This window comes from Hippopotamus amphibius, chromosome 7, assembly GCF_030028045.1.
Source record: "Hippopotamus amphibius kiboko isolate mHipAmp2 chromosome 7, mHipAmp2.hap2, whole genome shotgun sequence".
Classification (NCBI taxonomy): domain Eukaryota; kingdom Metazoa; phylum Chordata; class Mammalia; order Artiodactyla; family Hippopotamidae; genus Hippopotamus; species Hippopotamus amphibius.
Window position 1 is genome coordinate 37,793,587 of NC_080192.1, and position 19,508 is coordinate 37,813,094.

Here is a 19,508-nt window from a genome sequence, read left to right on the forward strand (position 1 = left end):
TAACATCCATAACCACAAATAGTTACAGATTTTTTTTTTCCTTGTGAGGAGGTCCTTTATGATCTACTCTCTTAGCAACTTTCAAATATGCAACACAGTATTATTAACTGTAGTCACCATGCTGTCCACTATATTTCCATGACTTATTTTATAACTGAAGTTTATATCTTTTTGCCAACCCCCAACTTCCCTCTCTGGCAACCACCAATTTGTTTTCTGTATATATGAGTTTGGTTTTATTTGTTTGTTTGCTTTGTTTTGTTTAGCTTCCTCATATAGTGAGATCATGTGGTATTTATCTTTCTTTGTCTGACCTATTTCACTTAGCATAATGTCTTCAGGGTCCATCTACGTTGTTACAAGTTATAAGATTTTATTCTTTTCTTTTTTTTGGCTGACTAGTATTCCATTGCATGTATATATAATACCACATCTTCTTTATCTGTTTGTCCATTGATGTCCACTTAGGTTGTTTCCATACCTTAGCTCCCCTATATATATAATGCTGCAGTGAACATGGGTGTGCATATATCTTTTCAAATTAGTACTTTCATTTTCTTTAGATAAATACCCAGACGTGGAATCACTGAATCATATAGTAGTTCTATTTTTAATTTTTTGAGGAACCTCCATAATGCTTTTGCCTTTTGTAAATTGCACTAATTTACAATTGCACCAACAGTGCACAGAGATTTCCTTTTCTCCACATCCTCTCCAACACTTGTCTTTTTGGTAATAGCCAAACAGGTGTGAGGTGATAGCTCATTATGGTTTTGATTTGCATCCCCTGATGATTAGTGATGTTGAGCATCTTTTCATGTGCCTGTTGGCCATCTGTATGTCTTCTTTGGAAAAAATGTCTATTCAGGTCCTCTGCCCATTTTGAAATTGGATTGTTTGTTTCTGTTTTTGCTGTTGAGTTGTATGAGTTCTTCCTATATTTTGGATATTAACCACTTATCAGATAAGTGATTTGCAAATATTTTCCCCCATTCAGTAGGTTGCTTTTTCATTTTGTTGATGATTTCCCTTGCTGTGCAGAAACTTTTTAATTTGATGTAGTCCCATTTGTTTGTTTTTGCTTTTATTGCCTTTGCTTTTAGAGTCAGATCCAAAAAATTATCTCCAAGATTAATATCAAGGAAGCTTACCAGCTTTGTTTTCTTCAAGGAGTTTGATGGTTTCAGGTCTAACATTCAAGTGTTTAATCCATTTTGAATTAATTTTGTGTATGGTCTAAGATAATAGTTAAGTTAAATTCTTTTGCATGTGGCTGTCGAATTTTCTCAACACCATTTATTGGAGAGACTGTCCTTTCCCTGTTGCATAATCTTGCCTCTTGTAAATTAATTGGCTGTACATGAATGGGTTTATTTCTGGGCTCTCCATTCTGTCTCATTGATCTTTGTGTCTGTTTTTATGCCAACACCATACAGTTTTGATTACTACAGCTTTGTAATTAAGTTGGAAAACAAGGAGTGTGATTCCTTCAGCTTTGTTCTCCTTTTTCAAGACTGTTTTGTCTGTTTGAGGTCTTTTGTGGTTCCATATAAATTTTAGGATTATGTTCTATTTCTGTGAAAAATGCCATTGGAATTTTTATAAGAATTACACTGAATCTGTAGATTGTTCTAGGTGATATGGTCATTTTAACAGTACTAATTCTTCCCATCCATGAGCATGGAATATCTTTTCATTTATTTGTGTCTTCTTCAATTTCTTTCATCAGTGCCTTATTAGTTTTAAGTGTACAGGTCTTTCTCCTTGGTTAAAAAAAGTAGTTTCTGTTTTAATCAACTGATGACAGCCCCCCCCCCCCCCATTATTTGCTACATGATTGTCCTCATAAACATCCTTGGATGCAAACAAGCATGTCACTTCCCCTGGAAAAGATGACCACAGTGACTCCAGACAAACTCAGCTGGCCAGGAATCAAGGAGGGAGAGATTTACTCTGCTTGGGGAAGGCAGAGAATGTTTAACGGAGAAGAACAATATTTGAATTAAGCCTTTAATGATTGTTAAACTTGGACAAATAAGAGTCTTCCTGATGGAAGGGCATTCCAAACAGAGCATACAGCGTGTGCAAAGGCCTGGGCAACTCAGAGTGTATGATATGTTTGGGTAATGGTCAGGGAAGAGGAAAGGAAGTAGGAAAAGAAGACTAAACACGAGGCTGGGTTCTGCATTATTTTTGCTAGCTTGACTTTTGTAAGCATTTGACTTTACAGCCTTTACTGTAAGGATAGCAGACAGCCAAGAGCACAGCAGCAGCATGGTCAGGTAGCTACTTGATGATGATAAGCAAAGGCTATACTGTTGTCATGGTGGAGAGACACAATCAAGACACTAATACAGTGCTTTGAGCAACAGATGATAAGTCAGGGGTCAGATTTGAGAGAGTTTATTAACAGGACAAACAAGCTGGAGAGACTCCTCCTCTTAAATGGGCTGTAGGAGCAAATAAGTGGCATTTATTTGTGGAAGAGCTATTTCTACGAAACAAAATGATGCACTTTCAAGGAAATAACATAGAAACATATTTAGTGGTTATTTTGATAGCCTGAAGAATTTACATTAACAGGTCCCAGTTTCACAAAATGCTCTTCTGGAAACTTGTACTCTTCCCATTCAGATTTTCCACTGAAATTGAATACCCCACTTATTTAGTGAAAGTATAGGGATAAAAGGTGGATTCTGAGTAATACTCTTACCTTTCTAGTCCAGACCACTTTGTCTTTCTCGTCCTAACTGTGCTACCCGGAAAAGATGAATCAGCATTAGTGCAGACCTAACCAAATGTATTTGAGAAATGAGCCAATAAAAAATGTTGGGAAATTAGTCCCAGGCACTCAGTGAATGGTTGTTGAATGGATGAATCAATCAGATTTTGAATTCACCTTAATAACTTTTGACTTAAGCCATGTAAAATAAGATTAGTAGAAAGGAAAATAATCTTCTATTAAAATTTTCCTATTTCATCTTTTCGTGATATAGCTAATGGGTCACTCCTGAAAAATACCCCAGCATAACAGCAAATGGTATTTTACCCTGGTGCATTATGCAATAGATATTTACAACTTTATTATTTAAATCTTCAAAATGAGCCTATAATCAAGCATATTTAATCATTATTTTTTTCAAAATATTTTCCTCAAACTGTCCTTTAAAAGTTATCCTCTATACCTCAGTTTATTTAAAATTAAGCTATTTTTACAATTGATTTCCTAAACCCACAACTGGTAGTTTAGAGGAAAAACAGTTTTTTTCTCTTATGTTTCAGCAGTTTCTATACTTGTGTTTAGAATCATAGTTAGTAATAATATCTTCTGTCTAAGGAGTACCTGCTGGGGTTGCTGTTTTAAAAGTATCATTTCAAATAAAAACAACCATAGCGAATAAATATTTTTAACCCATTTTTCAGGTGGGCAAAAAAGATGGTCAAAGTAGTGAAGGGGTTCAACGAAGACCTCATAGTTCCCCAATTGTATTATAAGACTCAAATGTAGGTCCATTAGTCAACAAAACCTGTGTGCTTTCTATGACATCAGTCTGGATCCACATTTTACTCCCCATTCTTTCTCTTTCATCTAAATGTTAACATGAACCCATAGTTGATGTGTTGTTCTGTATGACTAATTCCAAGAATCTCTTACTTTACTTGGCTTTGCTCCTAAATCTCTGTAGTTGTGAATTGTGTGTATCAGTAACACATCCCAACATGCATACCTTCCAACATGCAAGGAGAAGATATTGTAATCCCAGCTTTGTGAAATATAAATTTAAAAAACTACTTTTAAAGTGTTACCATAGGAACAAACATTTGATATTTATTTGCATATTTGAGTGTTACCAATAGTGGTTTTTATAAAACCAAATATGAAAGTTTTATTACTTGATAAACATGGATAGCCAAATTAAAAACTTCTGAATAAAAGTGATTGCCCTCTCTTCTCTGCCCCAATCCCCCCCTGCCCCCCCAAAATAGGATGGATTTTTGGTCCAAATCATCAGGATAAATTGATTCAAACCTACTTCACTTTGTGATAGGGAACTTCTGTCTTACAGTGCAACTTTATTGTCCTATCTCCAACGAAAAAATTGATATTCTTAATGTTCTTACATATTCTTTTTTTCTTTATGTGAACATTTTAGGTGTATCAATATATGCATGAAACGATAACTGTTAATGGCTGTCCCGAATTCCGTGCCAGGGCCACAGCAAAGGTAAGACTTGAGTAACTTTAAAAATATACTCAACCCCAGTGATCTAGTAATTGATTGTGCGCGTGTGTGTTTCAGGTATTCTCGTGTGTACACTGTAAGAGAATTTAGACATCAGTGGCAGCCCAGAGTCTAGAACCAGTACTACTTCCCAGGTAAAAATCCTAATGGAAAATTGAACGTTTCTGCTGCTTCTGTAGCTTAAGAAAGGAGAATGATTTCATTAAACTCACTAAATGTTCATTTGGCACAAGCAAATCTGCTGGTTCATTGTATGAAATACTTCTTTGTTTTCTCACACACTGCTCTGATCCAAAAGAACCTGTTCCCTATTCAACACATGAAGATTTGCACAAGTCTAACGGTTCGACTCAAGCTAGTGATGACGAGAACTCACCTGATACCCACTGTTGCAGGATTCTTCCATATACTCAGCAGAGTAGCTGAGTGAATATGATGTTGACCTCAAGGGAAGGCCTGTTACCTGTTTTGGTAGCGACCACATTTGTTCTTGAAAAATTCAAATCCAGAGATTGCAGAGACCTTACGAATGAAAATGTTACAGCAGTAGGATCATGAAATTATTTGGAAAATGGACCATAGGAAATAATAGTTTTAAACTAAAATCACGAATGCAGTTCTTATTTTATAAGTACAGAAATGTTATAGTAGACACACATTTGCTTTTTCAAAGCTTTTCTCTTTCTAATATGTGTAAGAAATAAGAACTGCTGAAACTAATCAGAATTTTTCCATTTAATTCTTTTGTGCTACATCACCTCTTGTTTGGTTTCTCTCCTGATTTTTAGTTTTCATTCTGTAACTGAGCACTGTAGATTTGTGACTTTTTTGTTTTTTGATTTTTTTAAGCCAGGCTAAAAGAGGTTTTATGATCATTACATCATGCTTTGCTTGTACTGAAGTGGAACACACACAGAAAAATGATCCCTACATGGTTTAATTAAGGGGAAAGTGAATTATGTGGTGTTTTACCATTCTCATTTCTTATTCATGTAGAACAGCAGGATGGCAGCATAATGTTGCAATAGCACAATATTTTCTGGTTGTTTCTGGGCTGTCTGCATTGCATCCATGTCAGCCATTAAAATCTATGCATGACAACAAGGTTTGCATGAGCAAATGCATGTAGCTAAAAACAAGCCATTACTTCCATATCATTCACTATCTTTCACTAAATGCAGACAGTAGCATAATGCTAAATTGATGTGATAATGCTGTGTGTGGAAAAGAATGTGCAGTCGTTGGGAATCAATATTTTCACAGTGTTGAGTAAATCACTTTATAGTAGGCATCTAATCAACTGTGGTTAAGGCAGTTTACTGGAGGTGGAAAATAAGCAGCAGAAGAATCTTTTCTTGATAGAAACTGTTTAAATATTCTTATTTCCATGGAGGGGAGGGGGGTGAAAAACTAATGGTAAGTTGTTTCCTTCAACCTATTTTTAAAAATTAATCTATATGAATTTTAATATAAAGTTATGTCCGTATTAAATGATATTTTATACATCTAGGTATAAAATCATGGACTGCTCATTTTGCCTACATTGCTGGATTAGTTGAAATATTAATGTAAAATATAGGGGGAAAAAACCTGTGCCAGATAAGAGGACCTCTCATAATAGTATGGAATACTGATATAAAATAATTATAATCTGTTTGAATCTTTTATTTTAGCTTTTTTTTTTCTTTCAGGCATTTTCAATTAAAAAAAAAACTAAATTTGCTAAGACAGTGGTTTGGCAATAGTGAAATTCTAGATGTATTCACCAGTATGTATACATAGAAGTGCTCCTCAGTGTACTGAATAAATATTTATGAACATTTATGTGCAAGCACCGAATTAGACTGTGTGTCATAGAAAGAAGTGGAAGCCACAGTCTCACCCCTTCAGGTGCCCATGGTCAACATATATACAATATATACAGTAATTACAGTTTATGTACCACACGTAGGTATTATATGTTACCAAAGCTATTTGGAGTCTAAGAACAGGAGGAATTGCATCCAACCAAGGTCAATGGGAAAGATTTTTATGAGGAAGGGAGATTTAAATGGGTACAGTTTGGAAAGGTGGAAATATCAATAGTTAGGCTGAGTTTTACCCAAGAAAGGAATTATTAAGGACATCTAAATGAAGAAAGCCCCCTCCCTTTTGTGTTCTTTCTTTCACAGGAGAATGCTATAAAATAGGAGGAGTTGCCTGATCTACGTGCAGCAAGTCGTATGATTAGCCTTATTTCCCTCGTTTTTATCACCAAATGACCATCTTTTCTTTCAGGCAACAGTTGCAGCTTTTGCAGCTAGTGAAGGCCACTCCCACCCTCGGGTAGTCGAGCTGCCAAAGACGGATGAAGGCCTCGGTTTTAACGTGATGGGAGGAAAGGAGCAAAATTCCCCCATTTATATCTCTCGCATCATTCCTGGAGGGGTGGCTGAAAGACATGGAGGCCTCAAGAGAGGAGACCAGCTGCTATCAGTGAATGGAGTGGTATGTTCATAACATAATCAGAGGTTTTTCTCTCTAAGCACATCCTTTTTTTCCCCCCGCTGTTACTAAAGTCAATGTTGAAATCCTACAACAAATCTTAATTTTGTGCCCAAACAGCTTCCTGAGCACTGATGGATATTAAACCTACAAAAGCAGTCATTTTATGCTTTTGATGTCTCATTTTTCTTGTTCAGGGATGATAAGTAGGACCTAGCGGGAAAGTCATCCCAAGATATTATCCCAACTAGTAGAATTTCCCCCATATAATACTCTAATTGAATTAATATTTAAAAGAACATAATTTCAAGTCACTTTTATTCAAGGCTACTATAAGCAAATATAAACATTTAAAAGATAAAGCTAAAACTTCTCAACCTATATATTTTTCATTTTCATTAAAGAGGAAGGATAATTTTAATGTGTATAATAATAACACATGTGGAAAAGGCTAATGAATAGATAATTCTGTAAGCAAGGTATACAGCTATAGTATAATAAAAATATATCAGCCTCTCTCCTGAAAAAAAGTTTGATTATATTATCTATTCATCATATTTTAGTTTTTGCATGAAGTTAAAATAAAAGTATGAACATACATTTTTTTCATAACCTCATATTCTTTGGATGCCATTACCTCCACATGTAATAACAAGTTGTTAATGAAATGGCTTCATGTGAAATGAATATTTTTTCCCCATGACTTATACTTAAATGAAAAATAAATAACCTAAAAGCATAAATTTCAGAAGTACAAATAGGAGCATATCAAAGCTTACTTTTCTATTCATCTAGGATCTGTCTTCTAAGAACTTAAGATTTTAAAAAATAAATTAGATTTGGGTTATTTGTCGCCATATTGATTTCTGCTAAGGACATAATAGCCAAAATAAATGCATTTGGAATGTGATATATTGTTGGTAACTATGGAGTAAATTCTTCTATTTATGTCTTGTGTTTTATTTTTTTCTTAGCCTGACTAGTAGTTTTATAGAACCCCAAATTATTCATTCAACTCTGCCAATCTCTGATGTACATCAAAATCATCAATCCATGAATATTTTATATCCCTTCAGCATTCCAATTCTAAAATTACCATTTCATTTACTTTTTTTTATGCAGCAGTGCTTTGTGATGAGCTTTTTATTGACCTTTAGATAACTATGACTTTTTCAAAGCATGTTTCAACTGATAATTTCATAGTCAAGCTTTCTAGGAGAGGGCTCTAGAGCTGGGTCATGCAATTATGTCACAAAGTAATCTGTGCTTCAGTGTATGAATTTACGATTTCTCTGAAATACTGGGTGGATACTGGGTAGATCAAAAGAGAATATAGATTTTAAAACATGAAAAGTCCAAAAAGGAACCAAAAATATATTGAGTATATTTGTAGAAAACAACAGTAAATATATATTAAATCAATTTAATATGTAGTTGACTTGAAGCTATCTGTCAGAAGGGCTAAAGGGCCTTTGTTTAACCCGTACATTTGCAGGGAACACAGCTGTTGGCATTTTCATAATCACTCATCCATTCCTTGCAATGACCATGTGACTTTATCTGGGAGACTGCAAGAGTAATTGGAGCAATGGAATCAGACATATCAGGCTCTACCTCTCAATATCCATATTTTTATTGATTAATATCCCCTAAACCCGAATTTCCTAATCTGAGTAAAGGGGAGTAGTGACTGATTTGGAGGGCACTGGTGAAAATTAAAATGAGGCAAAATGTCTGTTGAGAGCTATCCTGTGCTAGTTTAGTTATACACACCTTTGATAGGTAAGTGTGGTTACTGCAGAAGGTTGAAAACGGTTAGCAATCCCCCCATGATATTGCTAATGTTAGTTATAAGTTTTAAAGCAAGTTCTGCTGTACGTATAGGTATATTTTAGCAAACATTTACTAGCAAAAAGGCATTAATAGACTAATACAACCTCTTCAGTAAGTTGGTTCCTAGTTCTGTCCATTCAGTTGTTCCAATCATTACCTTGAAAAAATGGTTTACTTGAGGCAGATGAAACAACATTCCAGAGCCAGGATTTTGTTATCTTTATACTCAGCATCAAACAGCCAGAAATTCTACTAGACTGACAGAAATAAGAAGCTTTAGTGATCAAACTTAGGCCACTAATCCTTTGGTACAGGCAGTGGGCCTCCTTAAGATGTTTGTAACCTGGTCATGCAAAGGTGGGGGATCTCCAAAATCTTTAGTATTCCGCTTATATTTAAAGCTTTTTAATTTTGTTGATTAAGTTCTATTTATCGATTTGGTTAGTAAGTCACTAATTTTGCCAGTGAGAATCCATTTCTGACATACTGTTGCCAATAAACAAAGCATCATTAAGATAGGTATAACAAATGCTTTTGTAGTGACCAATCTCTAGAGTGTTGCCTTTCTGATTTAATGTCTGCTGACCACCTAGCTTCTAAATTTGGAGTTTAAAATATTGTACATCTATATAATCAAGCTATACATTATAACTACCTATTTTAAAGTAATTAAAGGTAAGTTATATACATTTTAACTGAATCTAATGTTTATCAGATATTCATCAAAAGGTGGTTTTCCTTCTGTAAATGAGAAATTTAATGACCCAGTGGGTTTCCAATAGTCACACAAAATAGTTAATCCAAGGCAACAACCCTGGGCTAACACTGAATCCACAAGTCTTTAAAGTATAAACAATTCCAGGCAGATAGCAGTGTTTAATGAAAAATAAATTATTCTGTAATGGAAGGGCCAAAAAAAGAGAAAATGTTAACAAATGATCAAGCTTATACTTTAAAATAAAGTACCATTTGGGGAAATTAATATGGAAGATTTTTAGAACATGCCTTTCTAAACTGAGAACAAATTTTGGAAGGAAGTGATTCGAAGGGCTTGAAGCAAACCTTACTACTTCAGTACAAGTATTCTGGGGAAAATTTCCTAGTGTCCTACTTAAAAAGTAAAGAAATTGTTGCATGGACCTTTAAACATCTGAAAAAACACATGAAAAGATGTCTTAATTATGCATGCTTTTTTTTATGCCCTACCTGCTTTGGGAAAGGATATATCATGATATCTGGTAAAAAATAAAATATGTTAAAGAGAATTATTAACATGGCATGTTAGGTGATGAAGTGGGATAGAAAGAGAGAAAAATCAATAAATAGAAATAAAGAAAAGATATAGCAATAGAGCAAGTAATTTTTTTTTTTCTCTTAGCATCTTAGAAATCAGAACAGAAGGAAACTCATACCAGCTCAGCTATCATTGGTAGAGATTTTTTTCTATCCCTGAGCTCCAGGAGAAATTTCCCATGGGATTTTTACAAATGAGATATTGAATCACCTAATGCAATTTTATAGAAAATGCAGAGGCCTTTTGCACACGGCTGCTTCTTAGGTCAACACTCAGTAAAAACTTAGAGCTGAATGCTCAATTAAAATTTAACGTTAACAGGAGGTCAGAATGTTACAGTTAGAATTTATAGCTTTGTAATGATCTCCTTTTCACCCTTTTATACCCGTTTCATCAGCAGTTTTGAGAAAGAACTAAAGGGCTGTATATAAAGGCTGCAGCCAACGTGTTAAAGGGCTGTATATAAAGGTTGCAGCCAACGTGTAGCCAGCAGGGACAGTAAACACATTTAGTGATAGAGTCTGGATATAAAAAATCTCAATAACATGGTACACTAGGCCTAATTTAATAAGAATCTACGTGAAGTCCTACTCATTTGCCCAGCAAACTATCTATCTATGTGCAGAATCAGGAAGGAATAGCTAAATATCAAAACCTGAAAAAAAACCTGGGAGATTTCAATTGATTTGAAGGAGAATATAAAGCAAGTTGAGGGGGGAAAAAAAGAAAAACTCAAAAATATGTTAATATGATTATAGGGGCCATTAATACAAATATCATGTACAGACACAGAAGGAGGAGCAGACTGGTCCAGCTCTGAATATGCTGTTCAGCTCACACCCCACTGTGCTCTGATCCCGGTTCCATCCTTGGAACAATAAGCTCATCCAGAGTCAAGCAGCCTTGTTTGGGAAGAAGGACTTGCCTTGTTTAGGGTAGAGAAGAGACTCAGAGGAACGATGGCTGCCTTCGCTTGTCCTTCATTGTATGAGGCGCCAGATGGCAGAACCAAGACCAGTGGGTAAAAGCCACAGGGAAGGAAGATTATAGCTTATTATAAGAAAGAGCCTTTAAACACACAGGGAAAAACTGAATCATAAGTCAGTATGTGCCCATCATTTTAAGTTTTAATCAGAGATTAGAAGACCAACCAGCAAGAGTATTTGAAAATATGTGTATAATGTAGAGGGCTGGAACAGTTGGCCCCAGGGTCCCTTCTAACTCTTAACTCTTGTGTTTTCAGATGGGATTTTGCTGAGACTTCTAAATACCCTACACACACACACACACACACACACACACACACACACACACACACACGCGCGCGCACACACACACACGCCCTCTTTATACAGGTAGGTCAGCTCTACCTACTCTCTGTGTACCATACTGATGAGACATTTTTTCTTGAACAGAAGGATTAGACATCTACTACAATCTAATGCTTTTTATTTATCTAGTACTTTACAGTTTATGAATAGTATTTACCTAAAATCCTCCCATTTGTTCCTCAAAAAAGTCTCATCAAGTGGATAGGGCCAGAGTTTATTCTGTCTGTCTGTCTCTCTCTCTCTCTCTCTCTCTCTCACACACACACATGCACACACACACACACAGACTCACACACAGAAATGGATACACACATATATGCACACACAGGCCCATACCACATACACACACGAGAAGTGAATTTCAGCCTTTATTGTGATCATAACTGATACTTACCAAATGTAATAATCAGTTACTTAAAAAGTGAATCCCAATGAAATCTGAATAAGCTCCATGGATTCTGCCTATAACAATGCTCTGGTTTTAATATTTTACAGTTGTTTTAAAAGATGTTAGTGTTGAGGGAAGCTGGGTAAAGTGAGCACAGGACCTCCCTGTACATTTCTTTTCAACTTCCTGCGACTCAATAATTATTTCCTAATAATTTTTTAAAGGAAGAAAGTCCAAAAGAATCAACCTGAAATATGATATCCTCCTGGTACTGATGGGAGAGAGGACAGGCAGGTGGAGAATAGGAAGGCACAGGGCAGAAAGATAAAATAAAAGCACAAGAACTTTAAAAATATGTCATAGTAAAAAGAGACCTTGATCAGCTCCTGAAATCCAGGCGTTGCTTTACAGCATCATTGGTGGGGAAATTGCAGTTCAATTTGCCCACCTCTGTAGTTAATCCTAAATAAAGCTGTCGATACAGTGTATGAACAGTGCTAATTGATGTTTAAGCGTAAGAGATGAATGAGTAAAAGTTGAGGGATGGAACAGAATAGATTGTTTTCCTGCAATCTGGCTTTTCTCCCATTTTATAAATACCTATGCCAAGTTAAGGATGAGTACTCACAGCCCAAATTATTTGTGCAGGAAGGTTGTCAGGTATGGCGTGAGGATGAAACAAAAGTTAGAACTCTCTAAATTTGAGCTCTGTGAAACTGTAGTGTCCCAGATGGGAAATCTGTATTAAATCTTATTTATCTGAACAAAGTCTATTATCTGAACAAAGATAAAATATAAATAAAAAGATTTTTTAAATTACTGTGAAATATACTATAAGATTTCTATGAAAATTTAAGCTCTACGTTAAAACGCATGCCCCACTGACAGCAGTCATTTTTGTTCATTGCCTTCTCTTCTGTCTTAGAACAGCACCTATCTACATATTCAAAGCTCCTATATATTTATTTAACTCCAGACACCATTGTAAGCACTTTAACATATTGAATTTATTATTTCCTCATAATGATCTTTTGTAGTAGACGCTCTTATTGTCACTCTTATTTTACAAATGAGGAAACTGAGGAAGAGAGAGATCAAGTGACTTGCCCAAGGTCACACAGCTACTGAATGACAGAGTTGGAGAGTCTAACCTAGGCAGTCTAGCCTTATTCATCCTAACTTAAGGATAAATAAATATCTTAGCCCTTAATAGACTAGTATTTTCATGTATGGTGTAGAAAAGATTAAGGTTTTTTTGTTGTTGCTGTTGTTTTAACCTTTATGGGTTTGCAGAATAAGCATTTTTGATTGGGGGAGGGTCTGTTGTTTTTCTGTTTCTCATAAAGGGCTTTGACCTTTAAAAAGTTAAGAACCATTCCTAAAAACAGTAGCATTTTGGAAAAGGAGGCGTTTCTTGAATTCAGATGGCTTGGAGTCCTGAGGAGTGCAAAGAGTTTGGTTTGAATGTGTTTGATGGTTCCATCACTGCCTATAACCCATCACTCCACCTTGTGTCAGGCACAGAAAGCACAGGGCCAGAGTGTGGCCTGAACAGCCAGTGATGGCCCTGATCCACACTCACTCCTGGATGTCCAGGCGGCTGTTAGAGGGGAGCCCTGCAGGCATCGAGAGGGGGAAGGCAAAGCAGAGCCTTAGCCTTCAGGTCCCCCTAGAGGCCTGGCATGAGCATCCCCAACTAAGTTCTAGGCTAGGAGGCCTCAAGTAAAGTTATTCTCAAATTCTCTTCTTTGCTAAGCACTTGTTACCAGATTCTTTACCTTGCTGGGCAGCTGAGTGGGGGATTGTTGGGGTTATAATTAAATAGGAGTGCAAGCTGGAATTTCAGTTAAGTGCTGAAGATTTTTGTTCTCTGAGTAACTTCATGTGCTACTCCACTGACAATTGTGAAAGCTCCAAGAGAAGTACATTTTGTTGCTTTATCTGGGTCACTTTAGGAATGGCACAAACAAGACAACATAATCCAGTATATTTTGCAACATTGAACAGGTAGTGTTCTTCTAGTCCCCTTCGTTCTGAATTGGCTCATTATAGATCTTCTCACTTAAAAAGCAGAAGAGAAGAATATTGTGCTAATCGAACAGGTAACAATAGCTTACAGGCCAGAAGTGCTATATTCCCTCTTTGTGATTTCAGCTTACAGGAATGGGCACCAGGTACATTAACTCTCAGACGTTAATACACCAACTTGAGCTTTGATGGTACCCTGAGGGTGTGCTGATGAAATTGACAGAAAATGTGTCAATGCCAGAACACACTCATATTTAGCAAGTGTTAAAGTACAAGTCTCTAACTGGGATACCAAACTGTACATTCTAAATATATGCAGTTTATTATATGTTAACTGTATCTCAATAAAAGTTCCTAAAAAAAAAAAAAGTGCAAGTCTCTAGATGCTGGAAATCATTCCCACCCATGGGGTCAGACTGACCTAAATCTGTTTGGGTTGCTAGTCATGGGTATTTGACTATTCAGTTATCTTCTGGTGCAGTCTTTTTCATAGTTATTTTTACCATCCGTTGTTTGTGTTTTTCTCATTTTGTGCTATTATTATTTTAGCAATATTTTTCATTCATTCAACGATTATTTGTAAAGCGCTTATTATGTGACAACTGCTAAGCTGAGACCTGGGTATAGATGGTGAACAAAATAGAAAGGGTTCTAATGTGCATGCATCTTTCTGCCTGGTAAAGAGTAGAAAAATAGTGGTGATGGTAGTAAACATGCAGGCATCCCTTGTTTTATTGTGCTTTGCAGATAATTCAGTGTTCAACGAGTTGAAGGTTTGTGGCAACCTTGCATTGTAAGATGATGGTTAGCATTTTTTAGCAATAAGATATTTTAAAATTAAGGTATACACATTTTTTAAACATAATTCTATTGTACACTTTATAGATTACAGAGTAGTATAAATATGACTTTTATATGCACTAGGAAACCAAAAAAGTATGTGTGGCTCACTTTATTGTGATACCTGCTTCATTGTGGTGGTCTGGAACCAAACCCTCAGTATTTCGAGGTATGCCTGTATACATATAAATGTATATGTAACCTGTGACATAGCCACCACTTATCTCAGCATAAAGGAAATTCCTCCAGAGATTCAGTTCACTTCCACACTTGGTCAGAGGAATGAAGTGTTCACTCCACATATGTATTAGTTCCTGTGGTTGATGTAACAAATTACCACGTACTTGATGGATTGAACAATAGAAATTTATTCTCTCACATTTCTGGAGACCAGAAGTCAGAAATCAGTTTGAATCACCCCAAACCAGTATGTCAGCAGGGCTATGCTCCCTCCAGAGGCTGTAGCGGAGAATTCTCTTCTTGCAGCTTCTACATGGAATCGCCCTCTACTTCTTTCTTACAAAGACACTTCTGATTGCATTTAGGTCATTTAAATAATGCAAGATAATTTCATCTCAAGATTCTTTTTTTTTTTCAGATCTTTATTGGAGTATAATTGCTTTACTATGTTGTGTTAGTTTCTGCTGTACAACAAAGCGAATCAGCTATATTTTTACAAATATCCCCTCCCTCTTGAGCCTCCCTCCCACCCTCCCTACCCCACCCCTCTAGGTCGTCACCAAGCATGAGTTGATCTCCCTCTGTTATGCAGCAGCTTCCCACTAGCTATCTATTTTATATTTGGTAGTGTATATGTGTCAATGCGACTCTTTCACTTAGTCCCAGTTTCCCAGTCCCCCCGTGTCCTCTAGTCCATTCTCTACGTCTGCATCTTTATTCTTGCCCTGCCACTAGGTTTATCAGTACCGTTTTTTAAGATTCCATATATATGCATTAACATACAGTATTTGTTTTTTTGCTTTCTGACATACTTCACTCTGTATGCAGACTAGGTCCATCCACCTCACTACAAGTTACTCAATTTGTTCTTTTTAGGGCTGAGTAATATTCCGTTGTATATATGTGCCACATCTTTATCCATTCATATGTCGATGAACATTTAGGTTGCTTCCATGTCCTGGCTATTGTAAATAGTGCTGTAATGAACATTGTGGTACATGTTTCTTTTTGAATTATGGTTTTCTCAGGGTATACGCCCAGCAGTGGTATTGTTGGGTCATATGGTAGTTCTATTCTTAGTTTTTTAAGGAACCTCCATACTGTTCTCCATAGTGGTTGTATCAGTTTACACTCCCACCAACAGTGCAGGAGGGTTCCCTTTTCTCCACACCCTCTCCAGCATTTATTGTTTCTAGATTTTTTGATGATGGCCATTCTGACTAGTGTGAGGTGATACTTCATTGTGGTTTTGATTTGCATTTCTCTAATGATTAGTGATGTTGAGCATCTTTTCATGTGTTTGTTGGCCATCTGTAGGTCTTCCTTGGAGAAATGTATATTTAGGTCTTCTGTCCATTTTTGGATTGGGTTGTTTGGTTTTTTGATATTGAGTTGCATGAGCTGCTTGTATATTTTGGAGGTTAATCCTTTGTCAGTTGCTTCATTTGCAAATATTTTCTCCCATTGTGAGGGTTGTCTTTTTGTCTTGTTTATGGTTTCTTTTGCTGTGGAAAAGCTTTTAAGTTTCATTTGGTCCCATTTGTTTATTTCTGTTTTTATTTCTGTTACTCTAGGAGTTGGGTCAAAAAGGATCTTGCTATGATTTATGTCATACAGTGTTCTGCCTAGGTTTTCCTCTAGGAGTTTTATAATGTCTGGCCTTACATTTAGGTCTTTAATCCATTTTGAGTTTATTTCTGAGTATGGTGTTAGGAAGTGTTCTAATTTCATTCTTTTACATGTAGCTGTCCAGTTTTCCCAGAACCACTTATTGAAGAGGATGTCTTTTCTCAATTGTATACTCTTGCCTCCTTTGTCAAAGATAAGGTGACCATATGTGCATGAGTTTATCTCTGGGCTTTCTATCTTGTTCCATTGATCTATATTTCTGTTTTTGTACCAGTACCATACTGTCTTGATTACTTTAGCTTTGTAGTATAGTCTGAAGTCAGGGAGCCTGATTCCTCCAGCTCTGTTTTTCTTTCTCAAGATTGCTTTGGCTATTCAGGGTCTTTTGTGTTTCCGTACAAATTGTAAAATTTCTTGTTCTAGTTCTGTGAAAAATGTCATTGGTAATTTGATAGGGATTGCATTGAATATGTAGATTACTTTGGGTTGTATAGTCATTTTCACAATGTTAATTCTTCCAATCCGAGAATGTGGTATGTCTCTCCATCTGTTTGTATCGTCTTTGATTTCTTTCATCAGTGTCTTATAGTTTTCTGCATACAGGTCTTTTGCCTCCTTAGGCAGGTTTATTCCTAGGTATTTTAATCTTTTTGTTGCAGTGGTAAATGAGAGAGTTTCCTTACTTTCTCTTTCTGCTTTTTCGTTGTTAGTGTATAGGAATGCAAGAAATTTCTGTGCATTAGTTTTGTGTCCTGCTACTTTATTAAATTCACTGATTAGCTCTAGTAGTTTTCTGGTGACATCTTTAGGATTTTCTATGTTTAGTATCATGTCATCTGCAAACAGTGACAGTTTTACTTCTTCTTTTCCATTTTGGATTCCTTTTATTTCTTTTTCTTCTCTGATTGCCATGGCTAAAACTTCCAAAACTATGTTGAATACTAGTGGTGAGAGTGGAGACCCTTGTCTTGTTCCTGTTCTTAGAGGAAATGCTTTCAGTTTTTCACCATTGAGAATGATGTTCACTGTGGGTTTGTCATATATGGCTTTTATTATGTTGAGATAGTTTCCTTCTATGCCCGTTTTCTGCACAGGTTTTATCATAAATGGGTGTTGAATTTTGTCAGAAGCTTTTTCTGCATGTATTGAGATTATCATATGGTTTTTATCTTTCAGTTTGTTAATATGGTGTGTCACATTGTTTGATTTGTGTATATTGAAGAATCCTTGCATTCCTGGGATAAACTCCACTTGATCATGGTGTCTGATTCTTTTAATGTCCTGTTGGATTCTGTTTGCTAGTATTTTGTTGAGGATTTTTGCATCTGTGTTCATCAGTGGTATTGGCCTGTAATTTTCTTTTTGTGTGTGACATTTTTGTCTGGTTTTGGTATCAGGGTGATGATGGCCTCGTAGAATGAGTTTGAGAGTGTTCCTCCTTCTGCTATATTTTGGAAGATTCTTAAGTTAATTACATTGGCAAAGACCCTTTTTCCTTACAAGGCAACATTTACAGGTTCCAACGAATAAGACCTGATGCCTTTGAAAACCATTATGCTAAATTCAGAAGGCTTACAAGTTTCCAGGGATCCCCTGTCCACAGACCATAAGCACACTGGTTTTCCACTCTCAGGACAGTATGTGCTGAGTATTTTCCACCATACTCCTGGTTCTGACAATGCAACTTCCTTTTTCCCCTTCCCACTTCAAGTACTTTTTCCCTTTTACTTCTGCTGATACAATCAGTGAAGCTTCTCATCCCCTCTTCCTCCTTCCCCCAGCCCCAGTCTGTATCTAGTCTTTGGATAATGGGAAAAAAATGCAACCCTCTCTTTCTGCCTTACAAAGGCTTTCAGCTATTTTTGAGTTCTTTATTTGCTCCCTAGGCGTGGGCTGAAGGAAGCAAAGGGGAAGGGGAAGCATACACATTTATATGCACAAATTTAAAAAACACAAGTTTATACTTCAGAATATAACACTGCCTCATAATTAAAGACTATAGCAAGTGTTAAAGTGAAAAAGGAGAAGAAAATAAGGTGCCGTGTAAAAGAATAAGAGGAGCTCCTTTGAATAGTTTCAGAGATGGCCTCTTTGAGTGGTGAAATTTAAACTGAGACTAAGGGCAAGGAAGAGTCAGTCATTCGAAGAAGAAAGAGCTTGTGGGAAGGTATCCAGGCAAGAAAGCCCATGACTTGTCATGTAGGATTGTTGCTGACCAGGATTCTTGGTCTTCCTTAATGGTAGACATTGATAAGAAGCCAGACAGGAAATTCAGGAAAGGCTTTATTGGGGCCCCTGCTGCAGCGTTGGGGGGGGTGGCAGGGGAGTGAAAACAAGTGACAGATTCCCTTGCTCGCTCTCCAAGGAGGGGCAGGCCGGTTCCTTACACTGGCTGAAGGCAGGCGTGTGTCCAGGGGTCAGGCCAGAGGGGTGGCTCAGGTGGTTTGCCCACCCCTTTGGTGGTGTTGAGTGCAGCAGGCATGCACAGTACTCTGCTTTTGCTTCCAACACCTTGTTTTTGCTTCTGGCTGTTCAGAAGTGGCAGTGGGTTTTCTGTCTTTTTGTTTCTTGTCCATAATTTGCCCCAACTGTGCATGCATGCAGGTATTTTTAGTCCCTTATAGTTTCTTTGTATTTTGTTGCTGGAGGAGATGTTTGTCCAGGTGCAAGCACTGCAGCGAAGGGTCCCGGGTCCCAGCCTGCCTCAGGACTGGCTGAAAGAGCAGAGGAACTGGGTCAAGGAGAGTCGGACAAGATGAGCTAAAGAGTGGTAGGAGCCAGATAGGGCACATTCTTATTGGTGCTACCGAAAAGGTTATATTTTATTTTAAGTGCAATAGAAATCTTGATGCTGTCCATCAATTCTGAGATCTGGTGACATGCTAAGAATTTCTGACATCTACTATGGCTAGTCACAAAAAACGATGTGTATTATACTTTTTCTGTTTTAGTGTAGTGTTATTTTTTCTATATTGAAATTTTCATTCTAAACCCTTAAGCCACTTGAGGAAGATCTGGCGTTTGATAATTTTAGTAGTCCTTTTCTGCCCTTCTATTGCTATTTTTAATGGAAATTAGAAAACTACTTTATTCTCAATTGATATATTCAACATTGTAAGTAAGTCATTACATTTCAAGTTCTTATACTTTCTGAGGAGTTTAAGGAGAGTCTAACCATAATACAACTGTTTACAAGTTGTGAACTCTATTTCGTCATCTGTGTAACAGAGATAATAGCTTTCTCACGTGGCTGATCT

At 36.6% G+C, this 19,508-nt stretch overlaps 1 protein-coding gene across 2 annotated transcripts in view; it reads left to right on the forward strand.

The window, feature by feature from the left end:
• LIN7A (lin-7 homolog A, crumbs cell polarity complex component) overlaps positions 1-19,508 on the forward strand; it is a 212,543-nt gene that overhangs the window by 167,039 nt on the left and 25,996 nt on the right. For both annotated transcript variants that reach the window (XM_057742109.1, XM_057742108.1), the window contains exons 3-4: positions 4,155-4,226; positions 6,522-6,731. In XM_057742109.1, coding sequence (XP_057598092.1) covers positions 4,167-4,226; positions 6,522-6,731 — 270 coding nt within the window. In that variant the 5' untranslated portion in view covers positions 4,155-4,166. The remainder of the gene's footprint in view (positions 1-4,154; positions 4,227-6,521; positions 6,732-19,508) is intronic.